Source organism: Rissa tridactyla, chromosome 4 (genome assembly GCF_028500815.1).
Source record: "Rissa tridactyla isolate bRisTri1 chromosome 4, bRisTri1.patW.cur.20221130, whole genome shotgun sequence".
NCBI lineage: Eukaryota > Metazoa > Chordata > Aves > Charadriiformes > Laridae > Rissa > Rissa tridactyla.
In genome coordinates, this window is record NC_071469.1 from 71,762,074 (window position 1) to 71,788,226 (window position 26,153).

The following is a 26,153-nucleotide window of genomic DNA, read 5'->3' on the forward strand; positions in this document are numbered from 1 at the left end:
TGGGAGAAGCACTACCAAAACATGAGTGTGATATGAACACCTTCCCCATGTTAAAAGACTGAATGCATTAAGACTAAAAAATGACTTAGAAAAAATAACTCTATTGTGGCCTACAAGCTTTAGCAAATCTAGCTGCTTATGCTAAGTAAAGCTAAGCAAACACCACAGATCACACTGTATTATAATCCTAAGTAATTTATTCTAATTAAAACTTACTTATCTATGCTAAACAACTAATATCCCTCAACTTCGGGATGTCCCCTTGCGTGGCTTCAGCTTGGGGAGGCACAACGAGCCGTGGAGCTCGGCACTGGTGTGCTCATTTGCTTTCCTCCCCATGAATCCGAGCCGCTGCTTTTCCTCCTGCTGGGAAAAGCACAGCCACGTCGGTGGCCTTCAGAGGCCCGTTGGTGCAAAGACCAGGAAGCCTTTCACTGCACCTTTGCAGCTTGCTTTACCTGCACTTCTTTGCTCTTAAATAAATGCGACGCCTGCTTGTAACCTTCCTTGCTGGAGAAATTGGGTCTCCTGGATGAGGAGGAGACGCTCTGCGAGACAGGGAGGCATGTATGCCCTCTGCAGAGCAGGAAATAAACCTCTCCTTGGGCCAGGCCCAGACATCTCTGAGAGCTTTGGAGGTGTTAAAGCCCAATGAACTCACCAGCAGAAATCACCCAATGAATTAACTGCTTCTTTTCCCACAGCAAAGCAAGGTCAGTGCCTTCCTCAGCCTAAGCCATTTTCCTCCCTCAGTGTCTTCCCCTTCTGACTCTTCTGGTCTCTCCTTCTCTTTCTCCACTCCTCTTCCTTCCACCTCTCTCTCTCTGTTCTTCTTTCCCTAATTGCCTTCTGTTTTCTCTCTTCTCTTTGCTGGCCTCTCTCCTCCTCTTTTTCACGCCATCCAACTATACTACAGTCCTCCTCTACCACCCTCGCCCATCCCTGCCCTTCCCCACTCCTCCCCTTCTGCTCCTTGCCTTATTTTTTCTTTTTCTCTGACCTTTCTGGGTTTTCCCACCGTGACCCACATCACATTCCTGTTCTTTCCCATGTGGATTCCTGCTGCTCTTCCACCGGGCACGGAGCATGGTGGAGGCCCAGCCTCTCCTGTGTGCTCCAGCACAGCTGCAGCTTTGCTCAAGACCTTGTGTTCTGCAGGAGGTCCAGCTGAGGACCATGTAGGAGCCGGGCTGGCAGCGACTGCAGCACTGAGTTCTCCACCAGCGCCCAACATCACCATTACATTGGATGCGAATCTTAGGGACCACACCAGGCAGCAGCTCCTGGGGATCCACAGAAACCTTCTGGCTGCACCCCCTGCAACCCCTCTTCTCCCGAAGTTGGGTGGCACCTCCATACTCTCCCCGGGTACCTGCTCCAACGACTCTGCCCTAAAAACACCCCAAACTGGGAGAAGCAGCATTTTTACTTTTGCTTCTCCACCTGACTCAGGCTTCCTCCATGCAGCGAGCAGAGCTTGTGGGGCAGCGAGGACACCCTCTGTGCTCCTGGCACGGAAACCCATCATGGCCATCTAGCCAGCCTGCCTTGAGCACACACATGGGGACCTCTGTTCATACAGAGGTGGCACGTATGAGTTTGGGGCAAGGAGAGCATTGTGTTTGTTACTGCTTTATCTTCATGCACTTCCTTAAGCGCTTGTGATAGGATCTTTCTGAGAACTGAAATTCAGAGGCTCAGCTCTGGCCATACTGCTTCACTTCTTAAAAAATCACTGATGGCTAGATGTTGTCCCCACGCTTCCTGCCCACGCTTGCAAAAGCTGACGAGATCTTGGGAGATTGTCTCAGCTAGTTCCTTAAGCAGCCCCGGCTGCGTTTCTTCACCTCTTGCTCACCCGTGTAACTGCTTCAAGGCTATTTCATGGCTTCTTTCCTGGTTCCTTGTTAAAGGAGTTATCCCCGACCTGATCCCCACTAACCCTGGGCAGAAGGGAGGATGCAAAAGCAGCACTGTGAACGTCCCAGCTTTCTCCACCTCGTCACTTAATGACTCTTCCGTGGTGAAGCAATGGGCCAAATGTTTCCTTCCTGTTTCTTTTAAGGCAGTTGCACAAATGCAGAGCCTTTCGCGGCCCTTTTTCGTTCTAGTTCATGTTGTACCTTAGCTTTCCAATTTTGCATCTGCAGTTCTGTGATCATGTCGTTCCGCTCACGTCTTTTGTGTTTTTCCTTCCTCGGGGCCTTCTTTTTTAGTCAGTGGGATGCTGAAGGACTCTGCAGCTGTATTTGCCTCCTCTGAAGCTTCCCCTCTTGCCTCTGTAAGGGAAAACTGGCTGCCAAGGGTTTTAAGATAAGTCTCAGATGTCCTGCTCAGCTCTTCTTGGAGTCACGAGCAGTCCCTCTTAGTTGAAGTTGGCTTTTTTTTTAACCCTTTTCTCCTTAAAATAGCAACATTGGTCACTTCACGCTGTAGGAACATGAGAAGGGGTGTGCTCAAGGGCCACCCAGCCTGGCTGAATAGAATCATAGAATCATTTCGGTTGGAAAAGACCCTGAAGATCATTGAGTTCAATTGTTAATGTAGCACTGCCAAGCCCACCACTACCCCATGTCCCTCAGCACCACGTCTGCCCAGCTTTTAAACCCCTCCAGGGATGGTGACTCCACCACTGCCCTGGGCAGCCTGTTCCAGTGCTCGACAACCCTTTTGGTGAAGAAATTCTTCCTAATCTCCATCCTAAACTTCCCCTGGTGCAACTGGAGGCCATTTCCTCTTGTCCCGTCACCTGTTCCCTGGGAGAAGAGACCGCCCCCCCCGGCTGCACCCTCCTTTCAGGGAGTTGCAGAGAGCGAGAAGGTCTCCCCTCAGCCTCCTTTTCTCCAGGCTGAACATCCCCAGCTCCCTCAGCCGCTCCTCACAAGACTTGTGCTCCAGACCCCTCACCGTCTCTGTTGCCCTTCCCTGGACACACTCCAGGACCTCAATGTCCCTCCTGTAGTGAGGGGCCCAAAACTGGACACAGCCCTCGAGGTGGGACCTCACCAGTGCCCAGTACAGGGGGACCATCACTGCCCCAGTCCTGCTGGCCACACTATTGCTGATACAGGCCAGGACGCTGTTGGCCTTCTTGGCTACCCGGGCACACTGCTGGCTCATATCCAGCTGGCTGTTGACCCAAAGGTGGCCAGCAGGACCCCCGCTGGTCCCTTGTTGGACTACTGCCCCGCACCAGCCTCCCTGGCTGCCCCAGCGGCATGCCAGGAGGGGGTGGGATGGCCGGCCTTGCATTCCACCCAAGCACAAATGATGGGTCTCCTTGCCATGAGGATGGAGTGGGAGCCGTGGCTGAGCAGTGTCTGCAGGGGTCAAAACCCACGGACCTCCAGGCACGTAGGTTGGAAACCGCCTCCAAGGAGCAACGGGAAGTGAGATGTTCTGGGGACCCTCCATCTTGCTTCCTTTCTGTGGCCAGGAGGAGACCTGGCAATCTTCGTTAAACCCCAGTTCTTCTTCCAGGAGCTGCTGCTGAGGTTTTGGCTGCATTTTGTACCTGCCGGTTTAACTTAGGCCTTCCCTCTCCAATCTGGGGCACCCCTAGGGATTCTCCTCCACCCGCTCCTCCTCCATGGGTGCAGGTACCCAGGAGGAGGCTGGTGAGGATGTCCCGCAGTTTGGTGGAGCCTGGTTCTGCTCTGTATCCCTGGGAAGCATCCCCCAGCAACCCTGATGTCTCCGTGAGCCTCCCCGGTTTAACACTTTGACCCTCACATCCCACCCCCTTTTCCACTGTTTGCTCCCCCCAAATGATGGGGTTTTTTTCCTCAGTTTTTCCCTTTCTGTAGCTCTTGCCTGTGTTTTTCTGGCTGTGCGTGGCATGAGCTCTGCCCCCAGGACACCTGGAGCTCCACCACCACCGCTTTGGGGATGTCTCCCACGGGTAGCTGCTCTGAAACTGGACCGAGTGGGGAAATCAGAAAGTCTCCAGGCCTTGCTGACTATTCCTGCTGGACTTCAGCTGAGTCTCCACCAGCAGTACAGAACTGGAAACACTGAGGGCAAAACCATCGCCTTTTATTTTCTTTTCTTTTTTAAAACATATTACAGGAAAGCTCTACGTGCTTAAGGACACCCGTCCACTCCCGGCATGAAGCAGATGCACGTAGATCACTGCAGCAGCACCCACGTTGCACCTCTGCAAAGCAAACGACGCCGTTCATCCTTGCTCCTTGTGTTTCGAGCAAGTGAACCAGAGCAAGGTCAGCCCACATCACAGCAGGTGCCTGCTCTGGAGAAAATCCAGACAATTGCTCCAGGACTTTTCCAGTGCCAAGAGGAGCTTCTCATGGCCACCCCACCCAGCTTGTCCAGCACCAAGGGGACACCAAGTGCTTCCTGGACCATGGTGGCCACACAGTGCATGGTGACATCACTGAAATACCAAACAAGTTGCTAGAAGAGCCCATCAGTGACCAGAGACCACAAAAAGAGTTGCTGAGGCTTGGGACTGCAGGAAGGCAAGGGGAAAAACAGCTGGAAGAGCCCCATCCTCACCACAACAGATGGCTTCTCCCAGGGGAATGTAAAGCACAGTGGTGCAGCCACTTGGGGGTCAGATTGCACTTCCATATGAGTTAACACCTAGTTTTCGGGGATGATGACCCCGACAAATGTAGAATAAGCTGCTCGTCCCTCCCTTCTCCTTCATTTGCCCTCTCCCTCAGGGGAGACATCCACCTCTGCCTTGGCATCACCGGCATCCCCGCCACTCTGCTTTTGTTGCAGTGGTTTGATCTTGGTGTAAATGACGTCAGAGGAGGTGGGTTTCACCTCCTTCTTTTCAAACTTCAGGTTAGCATAGGTCAGGTCCTCGGTCCCCGTCACTGGGGCTGCCTGCAAGAGAGAAAGCGATGAGTAGAGCCCTGGCTTTCCCTTCTGCATCTCCCCTGCTAATTATTTTCCACTGGCACAACTATTTGCACTGCCCGAGTATTATCCAGCTTGCTTGGAGGTGCCACCTATTCAGAAGCTTGTAAGCCCCTATTTAGTAGGAATTAATAAGTGTTTAGGACCACATTTTCAGAAAGCAAAGCTGATTTTACTCTGAAATCCTCTAAACGGGTATTCAACAGCCAGTGGGATTTTTTTTGCAGAGACAAGGAAACAATACATGTGAAGCCCTCCCTGGCTTACCGTGCTGAGCTGATCCCCCTCCACCACTTGCATGCTTACAAACTTTCCTGAAAAAGGAAATATAGTTTAAATAGTAGTTAAAATAATAATAAAGATCATTATTTTAAATGAAGAAAACATCTGCATTGGTCCTGCTCTTGTTGGAGGAGAGGATGGGGCTCTGCAGCTGGCTGGCTCTGAAGATGGCCAAGGGGCAGGAGAGGTTAGCAAGGATTTAAAAGCCCTTGGAAGGGCTGGAGAAGAGCTCTGAGATGGACACTTTTGGAAATGAGGTGATGCACAAGACCTGTTTCACTTGCACCATGGCTTCTGCCATAACTGGGCTCTCACAGTAAGTGGCCAGAGGGAAGGGAGGGGGTAAATCTTCTCTCCACCCTGGGACAGCTTGTCCAGAACGGACTCATGCAGGGAACACCAGAAGCAGTAGGACATTGAAGATGGACATCTCCGAAGCCTGGGCTTGTCCAGATCAGCAGGTGAGGGAGGAGGAGATGCCAACCAGCTCCCACAGGAGACAGAGACTCGGCGTGGGTTCAGCCTTACCTTTTCTGTTCTTTCTGCACTGCCACAGCAGAATGCCAATTATTGGCATGTAAAGAAGTGTCCCAACCGCTAAGCCGAAGAAGATAGACAGCAGAAACTTGAGTCCTGCACACACAAACATCACAGAGACACTCATGAGCCACCATCCCACCATGCAGGGACGCATGCTGCCATTGCCTCTTTTGGGAGGGGTGGTTCTTTTCCAAGCCTAGGCTTCCAGACCCCGAACAACCCGCAGCCCTCACAGCCCTGGGGTGATGGCGAAATCCTGCAGGGAACGGTCTTCAAAAACTCATCTGAACTCATCCAAACTCAGACATGGGGGTGGCTGGAGCATCAGAGTGCCTTCCCAGCACCACAGTCTTGTGATGTCTTGACCAGTCTCGACTAGTGCCTACATGTTTGCCAGCAGCTCCCACCTACTCATGGGAAAACATCAGGATGTGTTTTTCCCCTTGCTGCTCCTCTTTCTCCTCAAGGACCCCTCCTGCACCCCACCCTTGCAGCCAGGTGCCCTTCTCAGTGACATCGATCTGAGCTCCCCCAGGGTCACAGCCTGGAAGACAAAACCACAAGTGAGGGGCTGCCCAGAAGCCGAGGACACCCGGCTCCCCACTCTGTTTTGGGGCAAGGACCTGGACCCCACAGCCCCGGCTGTCGTGCCCCTGCCTGCGCACCTCCAGCCACCTCAGCTGATGCGCTGCAGCTGGAGCACGTGGCAGGCCCTATTTTAAGGACCCGATGGCCAAGCAGTTCCATGGTGGGATGCATCTGCCAAAAGAGCTGCCCTGGGTCAGCCCCTCCAGTGCCCAGGATAGTTTCAGGGGAAATGGTGCATGGGGGTACTGCAGGGAGCATTCGTCACAGCATCCTCCTCTGCCTGCCCATGAAAATGGAAGCGGTGACACTTACCGGAAACTGTACCTTGCACGTTATTTCCAGCGTCTGTCAAGTTTAACCTTGTGATGGACACTCTACAGTCACAGATTCCCGTGCTGGCTGCAGACACGCTGGCACTGGTGAGATTGATACAGTTTTCTCCCACAGTTGTGGTGTTGATTTGATTCCCTGCCTCCAGACCTGCAGGTTTGTACCACTTCACTGGGAGATTCTCCAACCAAATCTTGAACCTGCACTTCACGGTGATGTCTGACTCTTCTGTCTGTCTGTCTGTCCCCAGAAGAAAAAAAAGATGTAAGTGATAAGTGAAATGTAAGTCATATCTACGATCTTGCATGGGTCATATGCCCTCAACTGTCCTTTCCTCTAGCAGCTGATGCTCTTTTCCAAATCCAGCTGCTTAAACGTTCCTCAACATTGAATGTTGAAATGTTGCACATTCGTTAGTGCCACGCAACGCTGTGCCGCACACAAGCATTGCTCTGTTTCAGAAGGGATTGAAAACAGGGGAGGATCAGGAGGAAGACACCTTCTCCTCCTCCTCCTGGAGGGTCTTCTGGCACCCAAGCAGGATGTGCCACTGAGGCCACAGGCTCAGGCTCCATCATTTATTTCATGGAGCATGAGGTGGGACTGGGGGACTAGCTGTGGGGAAATCAGCCCTAGAGAACCAAAGAAAATGTAGTAGACCCCCCACAGCATCTCTGGCTTCATCTCGTCCCCTAATAGTCACTCTGGAGTACTTCAGAATCACTCCTGAACCTCTGAGCTGAAGTCACTTTACACCTTCTCAGCAGAGTCCTCCCTCTCTTCCCTTTCTCCTCTCCCTTCCTCAGTCCCTTCTCTCTGTTCCTGTCTCTTACCATCCTTATTCTGTTCAGCATGTCCGCTCTCAGATATGTTCCTTGTGTTCTCCATCCTGCATGTGTACGTTCCTGTATGTGCTTTGCTCACACCGGTGAAGATGAGCTGGAAAGAACTGTTTTGCATCTCCACACCATCTTTGTTCAGCATTTCTCCATTGTTTTGGGTGGTATTAAAACACTTTACCTCCACAGCGATGTCGTTCGAGCCTGTCTGGAGCAGGCACTGCAAGACGACATCTAACCCTACTGACACATTGATTGTGGCTGAAATCTGGTGAGCGAGTCCTGCAGAAAAAAACAACCGTGGAGGGTTGGGTTTGTGTTAAGGAATATCCATGTCCTCCATGTAAAGCTGACCCCCTTTGCAGCTGTCAGGCTTATAAGCATCTCTGCTTTTTTCCCCTGTCCCGACTGTTTTCTCTCCCTGCTGCTGAAGGCGATGCTAGTTCAAAGCCCTGGCACCTGAAATTGGGTCCCCAGGGACAGAGCCCACTGCCTGGGCACAGGCATTTGCAGGAGGGGACCCCTCTGCAAGGCACGTGGCGAGGTGCTGGTGCAGAAGCGGGGTTAAATGCTGCAAGAGGAGAGGAAAAAGCAGCAGCAGCCACGTCCCAAACCTCCTGCAGGTGTATACAAAGAGGGAAGAGTTCAGAGCAGAGGCGAGGGGAGACTCACCAGCGGGCAGCCAGGCGAGGAGCAGCAGGGGCAGAAAGCCGCCAGCCAGACAGAACTCCATGCTGTCTTTCTGACAGCCTCGTGGTGATGATGCTGGACGCCCAGTGGGATCGGCTAGGAGGTCCTCGTCTCCCTCCGCAGAGTGAGGGTCACTGCTCAGCCGGGGCCAGCTGCAGTCCTGTGGGGGGCTCGCCTCCTCACCGCTTGGCCAGGCAGTTCCCTCTGCACTCGCAGGCTTCCCCTCTCTTCCCCTTCTCTTGCTTCTGCCTGATTTTTATCACCTCTCTTCGTTGTTTGATTCCTCCTGCGGTTTCATCCTGGCCATGTGCCCTCGGCCCTGAGACAGACCCAGATAATGCAGCTGAGCACCGCCGATGGTGAATGACAAGTAAGAGGCCCTCCCCTCCGGACTTATTAATCTCTTCCCACGCTCCTTCTGATGTTTAGTTCTTCTCTGCGCTTGAGTATTCCTCTCCTCTTGCGTCACGATTGCACAATGGTGCATACTTGTTGCTTCCTTCCCTTTCATTTCTATTCTAGTTCTCACGTTCGCAAGCACCGATGAAGCCGATTGGCCACAAGGTGAACTCCTTCACACTCTCCCCCATCTCAGAGATGCTGGCACCAAGGATCCTGGAGCAGGCAACACCAGCAGTTATCTTCCAAAGTCTCTGGTGCAGAAGATGGACAGGAGCCATCCTGCTCCATGAGTACTGCACATAAGTACAAGCCTCACCTAGATTGCCCTTACCAAGTTGGATTTTCCACTCCATCAGGATAATTTTCTACATTCCAATTAAGGAGAGAGGGGGAAGCAGAAAGACCATTACAGAGCTCAGTAAGAACAAATCAGTGATAGCAAAAGCCATGAGCCCTTCCTTTTCCCCATCTCAACCTCCTCCTCCCTCATGGACCTGCATGCATCTCAACGGGGACTTGGGCTCAGCAAGACCTTCTCCAGTGGGCAGTGTTTTCCCAGTCTTCCCAGCTGCGGCACCGACGGGACTGAAAGTTAACATCTTGCCTACTACCGACTCCACAGAGCTCCTCTCCTTCCAGAGCCCCTTCCAGCTCCATGGCAACATTTCACGACGCTCTCTGCAGAGGAGAAAGGAGAGCGGGAAATTACAATACCGTTAATAACAAAGGGTGCCCTGTATTGTCAGGCGGATACACCATGCTTTACACAATATATAAAGCAAGACGGAGGCTGCAGAATTTCGCAGCAGCTCCCTGCTCCCTTTCCGTGAGCCAGGGAAACTAAAAAGGTGCTCAGGAGCTCCTGCCTGATGTCCTGCCACCGAGGGCTTCCTCTCCTGACTTCTGCAGCACCGTGCAGCCTGTTGTGAGCCGGCGAGGAGCCTCCTGTGCAATGCAGGGAGAGGATGAGGAGCAGTGTGAGGAGGGGGGCTGTCTTCACAGAATCACAGGCTGGCAGGGGTTGGAAGGGACCTCTGGAGATCATCCAGTCCAACCCCCTGCCAGAGCAGGGTCACCCACAGCAGGTGGCATAGGAACGCGTCCAGGCGGGTTTGGAATGTCTCCAGAGACGGAGACTCCACCACCTCTCTGGGCAGCCTGTGCCAGGGCTCTGCCACCCTCAAAGTCAAGAAGCTTTTCCTCATGTTGAGGTGGAATTTCCGTGTTCCAGCTTGTGCCCATTGCCCTTTGTCCTGTCCCCAGCCACCACTGAGAAGAGCCTGACCCCACGCCCTTGCCACCCGCCCTTTAGATATTGACAAGCACCCATAAGATCGATGGAGCATGGCGGCTGCAGAGGGGCCCTTTGGGTGTCGCGCTGCTCCGGGCCAGGCAGGCACTGGCCGGCAGCACACCTCGGCGAGGCCCTTAGCCCAAGCACCCCTGGAAAAGCCCCGGGTGCTGGCGGACACGGAGCTGAGCGGGAGCGGCTCGGGGCACTGGGGATGCCCCGGGCAGAGCAGAGCCGGGGGCGGCGGGGGATCCCGGGGCGCCGGGCCCGGTGCTGGGACCCCGGTACGGGGGGGACGGGACGGCCCTGAGGCGGCGCAGGAGGGACCGCAGCATCCTTCCAGGAGCGCATCGAGCCGATGACGACGCGCCATGCCGATCTGCTACTGGCTGCCGGCGCTGTCCGTCGGCCGGAGGCCCGCCCCCTTGCCCGTGTTCGGCCGGGGGATAGGCCGCCCTCCACGAGGCGGGTGAAGCCGCTCTGGGGGACGCCATTTTGGAAGCCGCTACCCGGCGAAGGTGCGGAGTTGCCGCGCCTGCGCGGGCCGGGCCGGGCGGTGCCGCGCCGCGAGCGAGCGGGCGCCGCGGGAGCGCGCCCGGCGGGAGGATGCGCGGGGGGCGGCGGCCGCGGTGGCGGCCCCTCCGGCGGCAGGTAAGGGTGGCTTGGGGCCAACCCCCCCTCCCGGCCCGGCGCCGCTTGGCGGCCAGGGGAGAGCGTCCCTGGCCGAGGGCGCCGCGCCGGGCGCGGCCGGGGAGAGGCCTGGACGGACCGCTTCGGTGCGGGCCGGTGAGGTGAGTTGAGCCGAGCCCGGTCCGGCTCCCTGAGGTGAAGAGTGGGCCTGCCCGGTCCAGCCCCCTGCGGTGAGGTGAGGTGGAGGGAGGGAGGAGGCTCTGCCTGGTCCGGTCCCGTGAGGGACCCACACACAAAGAGCAGCAGCCCGAGCCCTGCACCCCCGGTCAGCAGGGAACACCGTGGGCTACACCAGAGGCATACCCGGGGCTGCCATGACCCTGCCTGGAGCTTCGCAGCACAGTGATAGTGTGAGGGCTGTCTTGGCTTCCATGATTTTCCAGCTGCTGTTGTCCCTGGCACCCCCTGCCAGCGCCTTTGACCTCGGGCGGTACCTGCGGGAAGCGATGTGCCAGAAACGGGCCTTAGCCGTTGAGCATCCGGACCAGGAAGGACAGAGCACTGCGCCGGCCTTGTCTTGAGGTGTGGTGGGAGTCGCTCGAGGCATTGGATTCGTGGGTTATCACACAACCTGCCTGCACGGAGTTAAAAGCACGTTTGGTAAAAAAAGCATGTCTGTCTCTTTGAGATCGACACGTGAACCACGTGCATGCAAACCGTGGCTCAGAGCTTCAGGCGTGCGTGTGCCAGGAGGTTGGATGAACAGTTTGACAGGAAAAAATGGTTTCATGTATGAGGTGACCTCCAGTTTTTCAGGGTGCACCAGTGGAGTTCTGCAGCTCTGTTCCTGCAGAGATCTTGCTGGTTTCCAGCGTGATGCGTGCAGTCTCTACCAGCATTTCAGTCACCTCTGCTGGGGTCCTTGCAGAACTGACGGTTCTGTGGCAGCATCTGTTTTCGCAGGAAAATGTCTCTGCAGTGCATTAACATCACTGGTGCAAGACCCCTAATGCAAAGTGAAAATCTGAGTGATTCCTATGTAGATTTTGTCAAAGGTTCTCATGCAACCTTAATACCCATGAGGATGTCACAACCAGTAACAACTTTATTACTTGTACAGCCCTTGTTACTTGTCTTTCCTTTGCAAACTCAACAGCAACGACCAGCTGGATGGAAACAGTGCCCCTGTTGCTGGCGTGCTGCTCCAGCATGTGCCTCACCTTCCTTGGAACCAAAGTGGAACTTTTTAGGATGAGTTGGAGAAGCATGAATTTCTTTCTCCTTCTGCAAAGCCAGTGTTAAGCTGACAAGCGTATTTCTGGACACAGGCTGTTGTTCTTTTATTACCTCTTACTACTATCTGTAATGGTCCACAAAGGTTTCTGGGCACTGTAGTTCTTGACTGTAACATATATTTTTTGAGACTTTCGCCTCCTGAGTTCCCTGACTGCTTCAGTGTGGAATTGAGTTGAATCCTGTAGGAATTGTAAGGTTTTTCATTGCATTGGGTCACATAAATGCTTGTTGCTCTGTATCCCAAAAGAGTCAAACAGCTCCTTTCTGTGACTGTAGGATGGGACTTCAAACTCACCGTGAAATTCAACAAGAATAGAAACGTTTTGTCATCACAAAAAGGAATGGCAGCTAACAACAAGGTTAAGAAGCTTGAAGTGCCTCTATTTGAAAATTTAAGTTCAGAATGATGTTGCAGGCATCGATTATTTCATCTCTCTAAAAAGGCGATTTGTTTGTATCTCCTGACATGTGAGATACTTCTTTCAGTCTGGTTTTCACTTCCAGATAAAAGCCCTGCCTTTTGGTGTTTCCGTGAGAGGATCGTCAGAAAAGTATTCCACAATCCAGTGTTTGTTGACCAGAGACATCAGTGCAGGAGGATTTTAATTTCTGAAAGATTGGCTTATAAAAGGCGTTTTATGATTTATGTAACTAATTTGGTGAGACTTGTTTTGAAGGTTTGAGGCTTGCTTGCTGCTAGAGTAAATATGTAGAAATTTTACCTAATTCTAAGTTGGTGTTGATCGCAGTTGCAGGAGTTTCTTTCTTACAGCCATTTCCATGCTCTGCTGAATTTAAGTTTTCAGTAGTTTTTGGCTCAGCTACTTGTTGTGCTGGATGTGACTTCTGTGTTTTTACAGTGACCCTCTGTGGATTCCTTGAACTTGTCTACTCTCTCTTGACTCCTTGTAAATGGTTAATGTCCACAATATCCTGTGGCAAGGCATTTCACAGCTTACCAAAGTTTGGTGTGAGGAATCACCTTCGTCAGATTGTTTTGATCCTGCCTTTTCTGAGCTGCGTTTGATTAGTTCTTGCATTGAGAGAAACACTGAAAAATTGGTCTTTCTCCGTCCTGAGCCACTCATGACTTTATTACCTTCTGTGACATCCTTCTCAGTCGCTTCTTTTCCAGACTGGGGAATCTTTGCTTGCTTAGGTCATGCTTATGTAGAAGATGTTGTATGCTTTTGATCACCTTTGTCTGCATCTTGTCCAGTTCTGTTTTCCCCCCCGCCCCCCCCCCCCCCCAGCCTTTAGAGAAGTATCAGAAATGCATGTAGAGCTCCAGAGAACGGTGCTCTGGGGACTTCTGCGGTGGCACAGTGCTGTTCTTCTGGGGCCTCTGTTCAATCTTAGTAGACTGTTAGTTACAGCTGCCTCTCTCCTCAGCTGTGTCTGCGTTCTGATACAGTGGGTTTTTAGATAGCGTCCCCAGGGTGGCCTAGGCTGGCCACATCTACCAGCGCTTGAGCGTGTCTGCGAGGTGTGCGTGCGGGGCGGTGGGTACCAATACGTGCCCCCTTTTCAAAAGCTCGTGTTGAACCTCCCGTTACAGCTCTTTCAGCATTTGCTCTGGTTCTGCCTGTGACACATACGCTCTGTGACTTGCCCTGTGCAAATAACTGTGGTTTTGCTGCCCTCCGGCATCCACATCCATCCAGGTGTGACTGTCCTCGCAAACCAGGACTTCCCAGTCAGTGAAAGACTAAAGAGGGAATAAGAGGTTGCGGTTGCTCTCCGATGAGGGAAGAGAAGCGTACCCTCTGGTCAGTGCCACTCTGCAGAGCCCACTGGCTGCATTATTTGGGGGGTTTCAAGCCCTGCTGGGCCCTGTAACCGTGCAAGCCATGCCTTTGTACCCGGAGAGCGTGGCTGCCTTGGTAGAAGTCATTGCTTAGGCTGGGTTGGTTGACTGATTGTTCTGGTACCACTGGTGAGCTGGTGTCCTTACGTTCTTCTACCATCAGGAGTTGGTCTCCTTTTGTGGGTTTGTGCTGATAGCCACTAGTGACACCAACAGCAGCGCATTATGTTTTGGGAAGAAGTGAGTTTAAAATTAATTCCATCTGACTGAGATTTTTAAGAGACAGTTGGACGGGAAACAGAAAAAAGTAAAACTTAAAATGGGTGAGTGTTAGAGAAATCAACTTATCCTGAGTGCCAGGAATCTCCTATTGCGCATGCTACAGTGCGCTCTTAGTAGCGTTTTTCAAAGAATTCAACTTTTTCTAAACTTTTGTCATGTTGTGTAATTTTGATGACGTTGAGAATGTCTGTGTGATCTGGTGCAACCGGGCCCACACTCACCTTGTCTGTATTCTACCTTGCTTAGCTTGTGTCTGTTCAAAAAAAAAAAAAAAAAAAGATGACACTCTTTTTACCGCAAGCAGTTTTTTCTTCTTCCAGCCTGTAAACTGCCAAATATAGATGTGTGGGGACTTTACCAGTTACACTTACTGCCTATCCAGCTGCAAGACTTTATTTTTGTTTTGGTCATTTATAGAAAACAAGCCTGAATGCAAGCCATCTTTCCTGCCAGTAAATTACCCTTTTACTTAGAATAGTAAATATTTTCAAGATCCTTTTGATATCATCCTTATCTGAGTGTTTTGCTAAATGTTGGATAAAAAGGAGTTAATTAAATTTCAAATGAACTTAGCTCTTGCTTATAGAGACAGACCATGACTGTATCACTGCAAATCTAACATCACACAGAACAAGCAAAAACCATACTGAATTAATTCAGTAAATAATTCATGAGGTGTTTTATAGCATCTGTAAACATTTGTGTGTGTTTTGCGAAATATTCGCAAGTGCTGCTGTTCCTAATTTAGTGTCTATACCACAAGAATACCTAGAAATTCAGTTGGGATTGCAGTTTTGTTATGCTGGTCAGTGTAGGCACCCCCAGACTAAGAAAATGCCGATAGCATACAAAGTATTTGCACTGTGGGTAGTTTCACTTACATGCTAGGGCTTCCTGGTGCCGTATTGGGATTTGCTTTCACGCGTTGTAACTTAGCGTATTTTAGGATGGGGAGATGTGTGACTGTCACTTTCCAAAATAGATTGTGATTCTTGTTGCTTGTGGGGATTTTTTCCAAAGGTATTGATCTGGTGGTACCAGTTCTCTTTGCAACATGGTCTTTGCCTTTTCCTAAGCTTCTAAAGAAAACTGAATTCGTTGTGTTTATAAAATGAAGAAAAATGAAGAAAACTTTTTATTTCTAAAAAAAAAAAAAAATCGTTCAAAGAAGGTCAATGGTGGGTGTAGTAAATAAGAATTTCCAAAAGGCACAGAACAAAAGCCAGCTCGTAGGTTGCTGCAGTGTCACAGATTGAGGAGACTTCTAACATCTCTCCTCGAATTTAGAGCTCAAGTGAATGCTAAAGGCGGTTCAGCCAGTTGTGGCCAGAAGCAGTTCCAAGACAAACTGGCAAGTAGGGACCCAAAGGCATTAATTTACCAGGAATTACTTAACAGAACAAAAAAGTGGGACTTAACCAGATGTTTGTGTGCAGGGAATATGATAATTCTGTGCAAAACCCTGCATCCCTGGAGATTAAGTGGCATGGGCAGAAGGAGATATTTTTAACTGTCCCGAATTAAGTAAAACTTCTAACTACCCACAGTGGACTTAGAGGAGTGCCCTTTTCCTTTCTGAGAGCAGTTTTCTGTGTATTTAAACACTGACATTACCTCTCCTTGTAGCCCTCTCCTCTCCAGGCTAAGCAAGCTCAGTGAATGCAGGTTTCCCCCCAGGACATATTTTCTAGATGTTCTCTGCAGTGGCTTAACTACTTGCCATAAAATTGTTAAGCCTCAAGTAGTTGTTTTCAGTTTGTGTATTTAATTTGGAAGAAAGATTTATGTGCCCAAAAGCTTGCCTGTTATTTCTAGCTATCTCAGTCGCTCTAATAAAAGATAGTGCCTCATCTCACAAACCTTTATCTCATTTAGAGACTTACATCATCACAACTACAGCGGCACTGCTTTTACCGCCGGTGCCATAGACTCTGTGTCCTATCCCCTTGGTGCTTTCTGTTGCTCCCGGTTTGTGCCTCGCCATCTGTGGTTTGTCCCACTGTGCTTGTGTGTGTTTCTGTATGTGTGTGCTGAGTTTTGAAGCTCAGGAGATGCTCGTGACTTCGTCAAGCTGCTTTCTTACCATTATTCCATAATAGGATTGTTTGACTTGTCCCTTAATACTATTTCTCTAAGGATTGCCAGTTTTGGGGGTGTTGTTTTTTGTTTGCTTGTTGTTTTTTTTTTTTTTCATGAGGCTCTGAAAAATTTGAATGCTGTGTGAAGGATAGAAGCTAGCATTTAGGCTAGGTGCATTTGATGTCAAAATATGCCTTTTGTTGGTATTGACTTGTAGCTTTTCACGTTTTAGGAGCTGTGGATGGAACAGAAAGCTGAGCAGCTGAACATTTTATCGAAGGCCTGTGTGTAGACCCTGATGCTTGAATGAATGCAGAATGAAAATGCTTCCTGGAGTGGGTGTGTTTGGAACTGGCAGCACTGCCCGGGTACTGGTACCCCTGCTGAGAGCAGAGGGCTTCTCCATTGAAGCACTTTGGGGGAAGACGGAGGAGGAAGCCAAACAGCTGGCAGAGGAAATGAACATCTCCTTCTACACGAGTCGGACTGACGATGTCTTGCTGCACCAGGACGTAGATTTGGTTTGCATCAATATCCCTCCACCGCTAACTCGACAAATTGCTGTGAAGGCTCTAGGTACCTTTTTATCTTCGGAGTTGGGCCAAAAGTCTGTAGCTCATTGGCAGATTGAAATTTGAAGCCGTTACCCCAGCATGATGCTGGTTGCATAAACATGCAAATACAGTGCTAAAGCGTTTGTGTGGAATTGGTAGCGCCACCTGTGGGAAAGGTTACTTAGAATTTTTTGTAAAAATACTATTTATAACTGCTTATAGCTTTGCAAATCTCGAACCAATTGGGCTAAAATATCCCACATCTTCTTCAGACTGAACTAATGGTGGGGAGATCTTAATAAAAATGAGCTGTTTCAGGGATGATGATGAGGGGGCAAAATGTTTTCTATGCCCACTTCAAAAAAAAAAAAACCAAACAAAAAACCCCAAACAACTTAAGTAGCCTAGCTCATTTCAAATCTCCCCGCGTTCTGCCATAGGGAACCGAAATTTGCCTGGGGTGAGGGAGTTGTTCAGTTCTGCTTTCTGTTTTCCCCACAAATAAAACCAAACATGGAAGTTAAAAGCCTTTGAAAAAATGTTTGCATGCACTTAGTGGAATCTTGTCAGTTAAGACCTAAATTCTCTGCAGATGCTGCTTTCAGCCAGTGTGCTGTGACCCTGGCCACCACTTGGAGCTCTCTGGGGACACCCATGTCCATAGGAGGCTGGCATGATCCGGGGTGCCGGAGGAATCCTTCCATTTGACGCAGGAGGGCAGATGCGGGGGGAGAAGGAAATGTTGGGCACAGCAGGAGGAATCCGGCTGGGTGAAGGTGTCTGGGAGAGAAGGGGTGACACCCCAGACTGGTTGGGCAGGGAGGTGGGAGCCAACTGCCCAGGCGTCCTGACATTTCTTAATTCTCCAGCGTGTGACTTTGTAGTGTTAATGTCCTCACATGTAGTGCAGCGTGGGTGTGAGTTTCCATGTAATTCTCTAAATAACAAGTGTGATATTTTTACCGTGTTTACATGAGATCCGCATGAGTTAATTTTAGGATGGGTAATATCACAGACCATGTGAGCCAGGGTGGTTTGTTGTTCTTAGCCTCTTTGCTCTACAGTAATTTGTTTTGGAAGTAAACAACTCCCTGCACAAACATTTGCAATGCCACTTAGATATGCAGAGAGAGATTTCAGGATTTTTTTTTTCTCTTTTTACATTGTTAGATTTGTTTGTTTACCTTATTAGAGTACTGTCCTTTGAATTTAAAGTATTCTGATTTTTGAATATTTGAATTGTAAGTTAGAATTTATCCCTTTAAATAGACTAAAAGTTCTTTTCAACACTTCCTAGTAGTGAGTGTTTCAGAAGTTCTCATGGCTCTTGATTGTCTAGTGGACTAAAAGGAGAAGACTGAACCTTCTCTGGTGAATTATTAACTAAAATGGATTGAGATTCTTTCTTCAAAGGCTGGGAACCTGTAAGATGGCATTATCCAGAGGAGGAAAGTGAGATAAAGCTGGCGCAGAAGTATGGCGGTGATATGTGTGCTTGATTGCAAGTATAGGTAAGTGGAAAGCTGAAAAAGCTAGGGAAATCAATGGATGAGGGAGTGAAGGGTAGTTTATCCTTCACTTCTGTCTGTCCTGAAACGTTCTGATCCACAAACTGATGCAGGCGTCTCAGACCCAATACGATGCTGACCTTGTCTTTCAGCTTTCTAGGTTCGTCATGGTGGTATTTGTAGATCTGCTGCCAAGTACGTCATGACATATTTTAAGATAGTGTTGGAGGGCTTGCTATGATGGAGCATTCTGGAGGAGCACAAAATCAGGGTAGCGCCAAAGATGGAAAGTATGTTTTCTCTGGAAGTTCGGATTGACATAGTGACGTTTATAATTGGAGAATTATTGGCTGTGGATTGTATATAACAGATTGGTGTTTACCAGCTGAGAGACTGGGTTTTTAGGAAAGATCAGATGTGGTGTAGTGATAATGGTCTTGTGTGTTTTGTTGGTATTTTTTTCTTTGTTGGGACTTTTTATTATTTATTTGTATACTTTTTTAAGTGCATTTTATTTTATTTAAAAATGTGCTTACATCTTTATTTCTGGCAGAGAGGAGAGAGAGACGCAGTTTTGCCAGGCAGTACAATTTGCTTGCTTAAGTTTTGTACTGACAGACATCCATAAACAAGCGTAGGCACAACTTTGGCATGGCGGGGACAAAGCAGTAACACTGGATGGAGTTCATGAACCAGACAGAACAGACCAAAGCCCAGAGGATAATTCAAATTAAAATCAGTGTAACTTATGGTTTATCTCAGCAACCGGCAAAGCAAGAAGCTATCCTAAAATTTGTGCTTCATTTGATCTCGGAGGAACTAAATTAATTTCACAAAATGTCTGTGTTGTGGCTCACGTCCCACAGTTGAAATGCATCCACCTTTGCATTAGGTGAGCCTAGAGCGGAGTTACCGGCTGGAGTGGAATGTAAAACACAGGATGTTTGTGCGTGAGGCAGGGTTCAGGGAGGCAGAACATGCAAAATCCTCAGAATAAAATTGCTTCAGGATGCTGAAGATAATGTTGCTGCACGTACTGAGCCCTGTTGTCAAACAGATGGCTTGTGGAGTGGCTACAGAGGAACCTTTTACTTGTCTCCCTTGGCTTATACTGGTTGACTATATCGTTTAAGACGTCTTTATAACATAGGTTGCTTGACCCCTGACTTTGTGGAGTCCCTACAAATTATAGCCCGTATATAGAATCATAGAATGGTTCGTATTAGAAGGGACCTTAAAGATCATCTAGTTCCAACCCCCCTGCCATGACGGGGGTTATGTTATGTTAATGATATGACATGTATAATATGTTATATATGTGTTATATAAAACATATATAGTATGCTAATTATGAAGGAAGGAGTCAGAAAGCGCTCTGTCAGTGCTTTGTGCTGGGACAGATCCAGATTTCCTGTTCTTGAAACAGGATGAACAAGCATGTTACGAGTGCTCTCTGCATATCGTGCTTCCCGTCTCGGTCACCGGTAGCACAGAGGCCTTTTCAAACTGTAGGCAAACAAGAAATGAAATGAAGGAGCGCGTTTAGGAATGAGCGTTCATTCTTTGGGAGGTTCCCAAAGCAAGTATGTCTGAAGCAGCCAGTTATTTGGGAAGACTCCTCAGTCACTCCCAGCTTCTTACGGTGGACAAAGGTGTGCTTCAACAGCGGCCAGCTGTACATCTTCCTAGGGGCAACCTCAGGTATTCAGGGATGTAAAGAAGAGGAGCTTCAGTTAATGGACACATTTACATGAGATAAATACATTTAGTATTTTGAGGCAACGTTGTAACTCGTGCAGAGATGGGCAAGGCTGGGAACTTGAGCTGTTTGTGGAAAGTGTTGCGTGGGCAGCTGTGGCAACGACAGCCAGGCAACGAAACAGCCGAAGAGGTGAAGTGGTACCTGTCACAGTGAGAAGGCTGCTCCTCACACTGCCTGGGCAGGCTGCATGGCATGCGGCTGATCCCCTCCCGACTGCGCTGCGGGGACACCCCTGTGTGCGGCTGCCCCTGCTTGTCCCACGCGTGCACAGGGTGGCGGGACCTCTCCCCATCCAGGCCACTCAGTGGGCCCCCTGGGACACGAAGGACCTCCTTGATGGAGCGGTGGGCCAGGTGTGGCCTCGGTGTCATCGTGGCCTGCTGGTTTGCACCCAGCCTGAGGCATGCATGCAATCACATGCGTGTTGATTGCAGAGGCAGCGGACTCTTTAAGGTTTGGTCTGCACTTCTCCCATCTTTTCATGCACGCTCCCCCTTCCAAGGCCCCACCAGGCTGCAGGGCCCCTTCTCTTTCCTCGTGCCCACACTGGCACCCTCCCTACCAGCAGGAAGGAGTGGGCTGGGGGGCCCTGGCAATAGCTGGGACCAGTTTCCATCCCCAGCTGCTGTCACCACTTTGGGTAGCGTCCACCAGGTAGCATGAGAAAGCAGCAAGTTTTCTGTGCTTGCATTTTATTAACCAGGACTGTAAAATACTTCACGTATGGCAAGTTTTGGATGTGGCCCAGGCTTGCAGCTGTGAGCTTAGACATACCTGTGAGCTGATTTAACCCACCTGGTTGGAAAGATGCTTCCCGAGCTGAATTGGCTTACAGAGGGCTCCAAGAAGCCCCAGAGCCCCATGGTGGCTCTCATGTTAATGGTTGGACTTGATGATCTTAAAGGTCTTTTCCAACTTAAATGATTCCATGATTCTATGATCCTCCTTGCTGGTGGGGACCTCAACCGAAAATTTTGCAGCGGTGATTTAAGAAAACAATATGGTACAAAGTTCACTTTACTCATTATTAAAATAATAGTAACAAGACGAGGGTTGTAAGTTGCTCTGTCTCAGACCCTTGTAGTCATCTCTGATTCAGCCTTTATTCTGGCTGCACGGCCATCTGTGTTAGCCTGGGGACAGCTGGGGGCATGTCCCACTGAGGGCAACTGCAGCATTATCCAGAAATGTTAAGGTGTACCCAGGTCCCCGTCCTGGCGCTCTGGCAGCGGTCGGCGTGCTGTGCCGAGCTGTCGGTGCGCTGCTCTGGCTGCCGTTCCCAAAACAAGCATCAGTCAGTTTTAGCTCCTCAAGTGGCTTGGCCTCCGCTGGCACAGAGAGCACAGCGCTGACGCAGGGTGAGGGTGGGCACGGGAGTGGCAGAACAAGGGCAGCTTGGGGTGATCGACCGCCCACCGTGAAACGTCTGTCTTCGGGTGGCAGCGGTGGTCTCTGGCTTGGCCCTCTCTGCTCTTGGTCCCCTGCTGCAGGAACCTAGCCCCTTTTGTGTGGACTCTCTCAGGCTCCTTGGAGAGCCAGCTCGGGGTAAAAACCTGCCAGAAAAAGAGCCAAGATGAGTGAATATTTCCGCGGTGGGTTTGTACCCTGAGCTGGGTGTACCACGAAATACATGGCGGAGGGCATGGTGTTGTGTAAGGGGGAGAGCAGCACTGGCAGAGCAGTGACTGCAGAGCTGTACCCCGTGAGTACGTGGATCGAGAGTCGCTTTTATTTTTGCTGAACTTGGAGGACTGCGGTCTGCTTAGGATGCTGTGACGATCCTTTCACTTTTTCTTTTTGCTTGTATTTTACTCTAACCTGGCCTGAGATAAGTGCCATTTAAACAAGAAGGCAGGTAAGCCAGGTGTTGAAGCACCTCAAGAGGCACTCAGCAAGCCCTGCAGAATATTGAACAGAGCGTTGTGCCTCATGTCAGCAGCAGGATTGGGGACAGGAAAGTCAGAAATGGTCCCTGACAAAGGGGCTTAGCAAGGATGGCCAGGTTGTCCAGGGAGTTTGACCTTACCCGTTGTTCATTAAAGCTTCTGTTGACTCACATCTATTTAGGGGGTTTCTTTGAAAGAGACCGCTAAAAATTATAGTCTGCTTGTTATCTGACCAGATTTTGCGTGTGTCTATTAGAAATACAGGTTCTGAGTTTTCTTTAGCTGTAGTTCCTTGGCCAAGGAGCTGGCTGGCCCCTGGACTGCTTGGAGGGTTCCTGAAAGGCTTGCTCAGCGCAGCCAGGAGGTGGAGTGCTGAGAGCAGGAGCTGCAGTGTGGGATCTGGCTTCCCTTCTTGTGCGAGAGACCAATTTAAGCACTTGTGCTGGTGGTGTCTTCTCATCGGGGAGTTGATTAAAAGCTGTTCTGAGCAGGGAGCGCAGTCTGCTCTTGGGTAAGGAGAAGCTTTTAGAGAGGTGCCTACCACCACGTGCAGTGATTCCTGCAATTCCTAGGCAGAAACTGTGCGATGATGTGACCGACCTTCAGGTCTGACACCAACCATTAATATCTGGAGACACTAGGTATACCCCTGGTTGTTACATTGAAAAAATGTTGTTTAGATGAGTATTTTATCAGAATAGATGTATATGAGAAAAGTAAAGCATGTCATGAGAAAAGGGTGAAAATGGGGGAGGAAGAAGGAATACCAGCAGAGCACCGAATGTAGGAATTTGGTTGAAGCTTGCACCGGGATGCTCTTTTGTATGACTTGATTTCTGCTTTACATTAAAAAAAAAAAAAGAATTATTGAGTGCCCAGGCTGAGCACAAGGTGAAGTGTATCAGTAGGAATAAAAACCAGCGGATCAGCTTGCGAGTGCAGCTGTCATCTGCGGAACTCAGTCACCTTTGCAGTGTAATTGTACTAGCAGGCTGCCCGTGCAGACTGAACTGCTCTGCTTTCCAATTAGCTATGCTTTTAAGAATCCACCAACCAAAACATTATTTCTAATTCTTGTGTTCTGTACGCAGGCCAATAACTATCTTGTATGTCCCATTTCTATGAATCTATTTAAAATAATAAATTCATAGTGGTGGTGAAATACAAAATGAAAATCAAATCTCCACTCACCACTTCCCTGCAGGGTACATGACTGTTTTTTTTCCTCTGGCTGTACAGGCATTCAAATAATTTTATAGCTACAACATGCAAATTGCATCTTGTTTTGATACCATGTGATGCCATTTGGCCATTTATCTTTCATGATGTAAAAATCCTCTCTTTATTTGGAGCCTCTCTCTGTGGGAGTTTGTCAGCTCTGCAATCGGAGCATCTTGGAAGCAGCTTTGAGCCTTGCTTCCCTTGGCGTTCCTATTTTCGTTCCTAGACCTTTGCCTTTGAACTGCAGCAGGAAAGCCTGACTCTTAAAACCCCCACTTCTTGGCAGCCTTTGGGGCATCTGAGCGTGTTTTGCTCGTGTGTGCTATAGTCTTTTTTTTCATTTGTGCTGCAGGAATAGGGAAGAATGTCATCTGTGAGAAAGCTGCTACCTCTGTGGATGCCTTCAGGATGGTCACAGCTGCCAGGTATTACCCAAAGCTGATGAGCATCGTTGGCAATGTTCTCCGTTTCTTGCCTGCCTTTGTGAAGATGAAGCAGTTGATAGAAGAACACTACGTGGGCAACGTCATGATCTGCGACGTACGCGTTTATGGGGGAAGCCTGCTCAGCCACAAGTACAACTGGATCTGCGATGAGCTGATGGGAGGAGGTGGTCTGCATACAATGGGCACCTACATTATCGACCTCCTAACTCACCTCATCAGCAGGAGAGCAGAGAAGGTCCACGGTTTGCTCAAGACTTTTGTGAAGCAGAACACGGCTATAAGCGGGATCCGCCACGTCACTAGCGATGACTTCTGCTTTTTCCAGATGCTAATGAGTGAGGGTGTCTGTTGCACTGTGACTCTCAACTTCAACATGCCTGGATCATTCATCCATGAAGTCATGATTGTTGGGTCTACCGGTCGTCTCATAGCTCGCGGGACGGACTTGTACGGACAGAAAAACACCGCGCTCCAAGAAGAACTACTGTTTACAGACTCTCTGCCTGTCAGCAAGGGCCTTTTGGATATGGGGTTTAAAGACATCCCGCTGCTTTACCTAAAAGGAATGGTGTACATGGTGCAAGCACTGCGGCAGTCTTTCCAAGATCAGGAAGACCGTCGGACATGGGATCATAAACCTGTCTCCATGGCAGCCTCTTTTGAAGATGGCCTGTACATGCAGAGTGTGGTAGAGGCCATCAAGAAATCCAGCAGGTCGGGGGAGTGGGAGGCTGTGGAGGTGATGACCGAGGAACCAGATGCCAATCAAAACCTCTGCGAGGCGCTGCAAAGAAATAACTTATGAACATTCCTGCTTTGGAAGATAGGACAATTAACTCTTCTGGCTGTAATGTAAAAAAACCTCTCTGTTTTTAAGATATGTAGATCCTTATTTAATAACCTGAGTTCCTTGGGTTTTTAAACGTGTAAAATATGTCATGTTCTGATAGAAAGTGTTCTGATTTAAATTGTTTAAAGAGTTTTAAATGTTTCTGGTTTTGCAAACATTTAATTTCTCTCTTGGAGACTGGTAGGAAAACTTGAATTGCCCTTTGCACTTGCAGTAGCTGTGGTGAAGCGTGGGATCTCTGCCGTTGCATGGCTCGGAAATGGGACACAACCCCTGCTGCACAGGTTTTGTGTTTTAACAATTTTAACATGAGAGCATGTAGAGCAAGATCAGGGAGTATCTGTTGTTTGCGTGCCTTTTCCTTCTCTTCTGGAGGCTGATTAGGTTTTACTCCTTGGTTTGTAAAATTTTTTTATAAAAAAATTGAGTGATGTAACAGGTCTCTAAGCTCCTATAGGACAAAAAGTAGAAGGAACGGATTAAAGTGTGTAACGCAAGGATCGGCCTTTTGGTTTCCTGCACGTGGCAAATGTCTTTCCAATTCATTTAAACTGGTATTTTATTTAAATGATGCTACGAATTCTCTGGTGACAGTATCTTGGCAGGAAAATCTTCAGGAAGTCTGTGATGATTTATGCAATTCTTCCACACCTGTAGACACGATTCCTTCTACTCAAGAGGCTGTCTGCATCCAGCAGCTTTTTTCCGTAAGCTCTGTGTCCGTCGGTTGCATTTACTGCCTTGGCAGCCCCGGGGCCATGACTGCGGTGCCACGTTCTCATTTCTGCCACTGTTAATCAATGCCTCCCCGGGTCACGGGATTTCCGCGGTGTGGTGGGTAATGAAGTTGTACAGCATTAACCTTCCGGGGACCTGAAGATTGAAGTCAGGAGGTTTTTCCTATGTCTTGCAGCTCTGTTACCGTGCTGGCCGGGTAATTGTCACGCTATACACATCCTGATAGTTGAGAGAACGGGGACTGAGCTGCCATGGGTAAGTCTGCTCTTAATCTCAAACACTGGATAGTAACCCTCCGGTCCTGCCCATCCTCGCGCCCTCCCGCAGCTTGTCCAGTGGAGAGGTCTGTTGGCAGATCGTGGGTGGAAGTTCATTCCGTATGAGAAATGTTTCTCTCCGAGGCAGGTACGCGGAAGGGACAGTCCAATTTTACTACATTTATTTTGTGTACTTGAAAGCTTTTTTTTTTTAAAATGTGTTTCCCACTAAATTGTAACCCAGTGTATTTATGTATATTAACATGCAAACTGCTGTTTCATAAGCTGGTCCTTCCTGAAAAATATCTTGTTTTCTACAGAAATAAAAAGTTGTGTTTGTTGAGGGCATTCTTTATGCATCTGTATGCTCGTGTTTGATTTGGTCAAGCTGAAACCATCCTGATAAACGTGAACAGGAGGCCGACAGCTGGGGCTCAGGACCTCTCGAGCCCTTCCCTATGGCTGTGCTCCGTTGCTGCCAGCCGGGGAGCTTGGCTGTGGAAAAAGCAGGAGGCAGCTCTGTGCTGTCCTAGCAAGTGTCACCCATTTGTCACCCAGGGAAAGTAAGTCCCACCACAAGATCTATTTCTCACCTCTTTGCTGTTGCCTTTGGGCTGTGGCTCTTGTGTAGCTGGTTTTGGGGATCCTCTTGCCTATCTTGGACTTACCGTGTCAACTTGTGAAATTAACAGGATCGTTATCTTTCAGCCTGACTCATCATGGAAATTGCTGGTAAGAATCAAAATCCCTGTAGCATTGATGGGACCGCTTTCTTTGCTCAGTTTATAAATCAACTATTTACCCGTAGGTATTTACTTTCAACAGAAACAAGTCTACTGACATGCCATTTTAAAGGGTAGGAGCGTGGCTGTTCCTGTGCTCTCCACAATCTCATCTCTCCTGTCAGCTGGATGAAGAAAGCAAAGGGTTGGTATTTGTTCACTGTTCCCAGCTCTGGCAGGTGGAGGAGTGAGAGCTGTGTCTCTGC

The 26,153-nt window shown here is 49.3% G+C and overlaps 2 protein-coding genes across 6 annotated transcripts; one reads left to right on the forward strand and one right to left on the reverse strand.

The window, feature by feature from the left end:
• Nucleotides 1–3,950: 3,950 nt before the first annotated feature.
• On the reverse strand, nucleotides 3,951–8,740 carry LOC128909503 (uncharacterized). The gene is made up of 6 exons (XM_054201243.1): nucleotides 8,139–8,740; nucleotides 7,461–7,748; nucleotides 6,610–6,867; nucleotides 5,698–5,802; nucleotides 5,155–5,201; nucleotides 3,951–4,854 (listed from the first exon to the last, which is right to left on the reverse strand). The coding sequence occupies exons 1-6, from the start codon at nucleotides 8,197–8,199 to the stop codon at nucleotides 4,666–4,668; spliced, it is 948 nt and encodes a 315-aa protein (XP_054057218.1). The 5' UTR covers nucleotides 8,200–8,740; the 3' UTR covers nucleotides 3,951–4,665.
• A 1,667-nt stretch (nucleotides 8,741–10,407) lies between these two features.
• On the forward strand, nucleotides 10,408–25,508 carry GFOD2 (glucose-fructose oxidoreductase domain containing 2). 5 transcript variants are annotated; one of them, XM_054200326.1, is made up of 4 exons: nucleotides 10,408–10,500; nucleotides 10,923–11,061; nucleotides 16,176–16,519; nucleotides 23,227–25,508. In XM_054200326.1, the coding sequence occupies exons 3-4, from the start codon at nucleotides 16,261–16,263 to the stop codon at nucleotides 24,123–24,125; spliced, it is 1,158 nt and encodes a 385-aa protein (XP_054056301.1). In that variant the 5' UTR covers nucleotides 10,408–10,500; nucleotides 10,923–11,061; nucleotides 16,176–16,260; the 3' UTR covers nucleotides 24,126–25,508. The 5 variants fall into 5 exon arrangements, with proteins under 5 accessions (XP_054056301.1, XP_054056300.1, XP_054056304.1 ...); XM_054200325.1 differs by lacking the exon at nucleotides 10,923–11,061 and having other exon boundaries at nucleotides 10,413–10,500; XM_054200327.1 differs by lacking the exons at nucleotides 10,408–10,500; nucleotides 10,923–11,061 and adding an exon at nucleotides 11,096–15,832.
• Nucleotides 25,509–26,153: the final 645 nt, after the last annotated feature.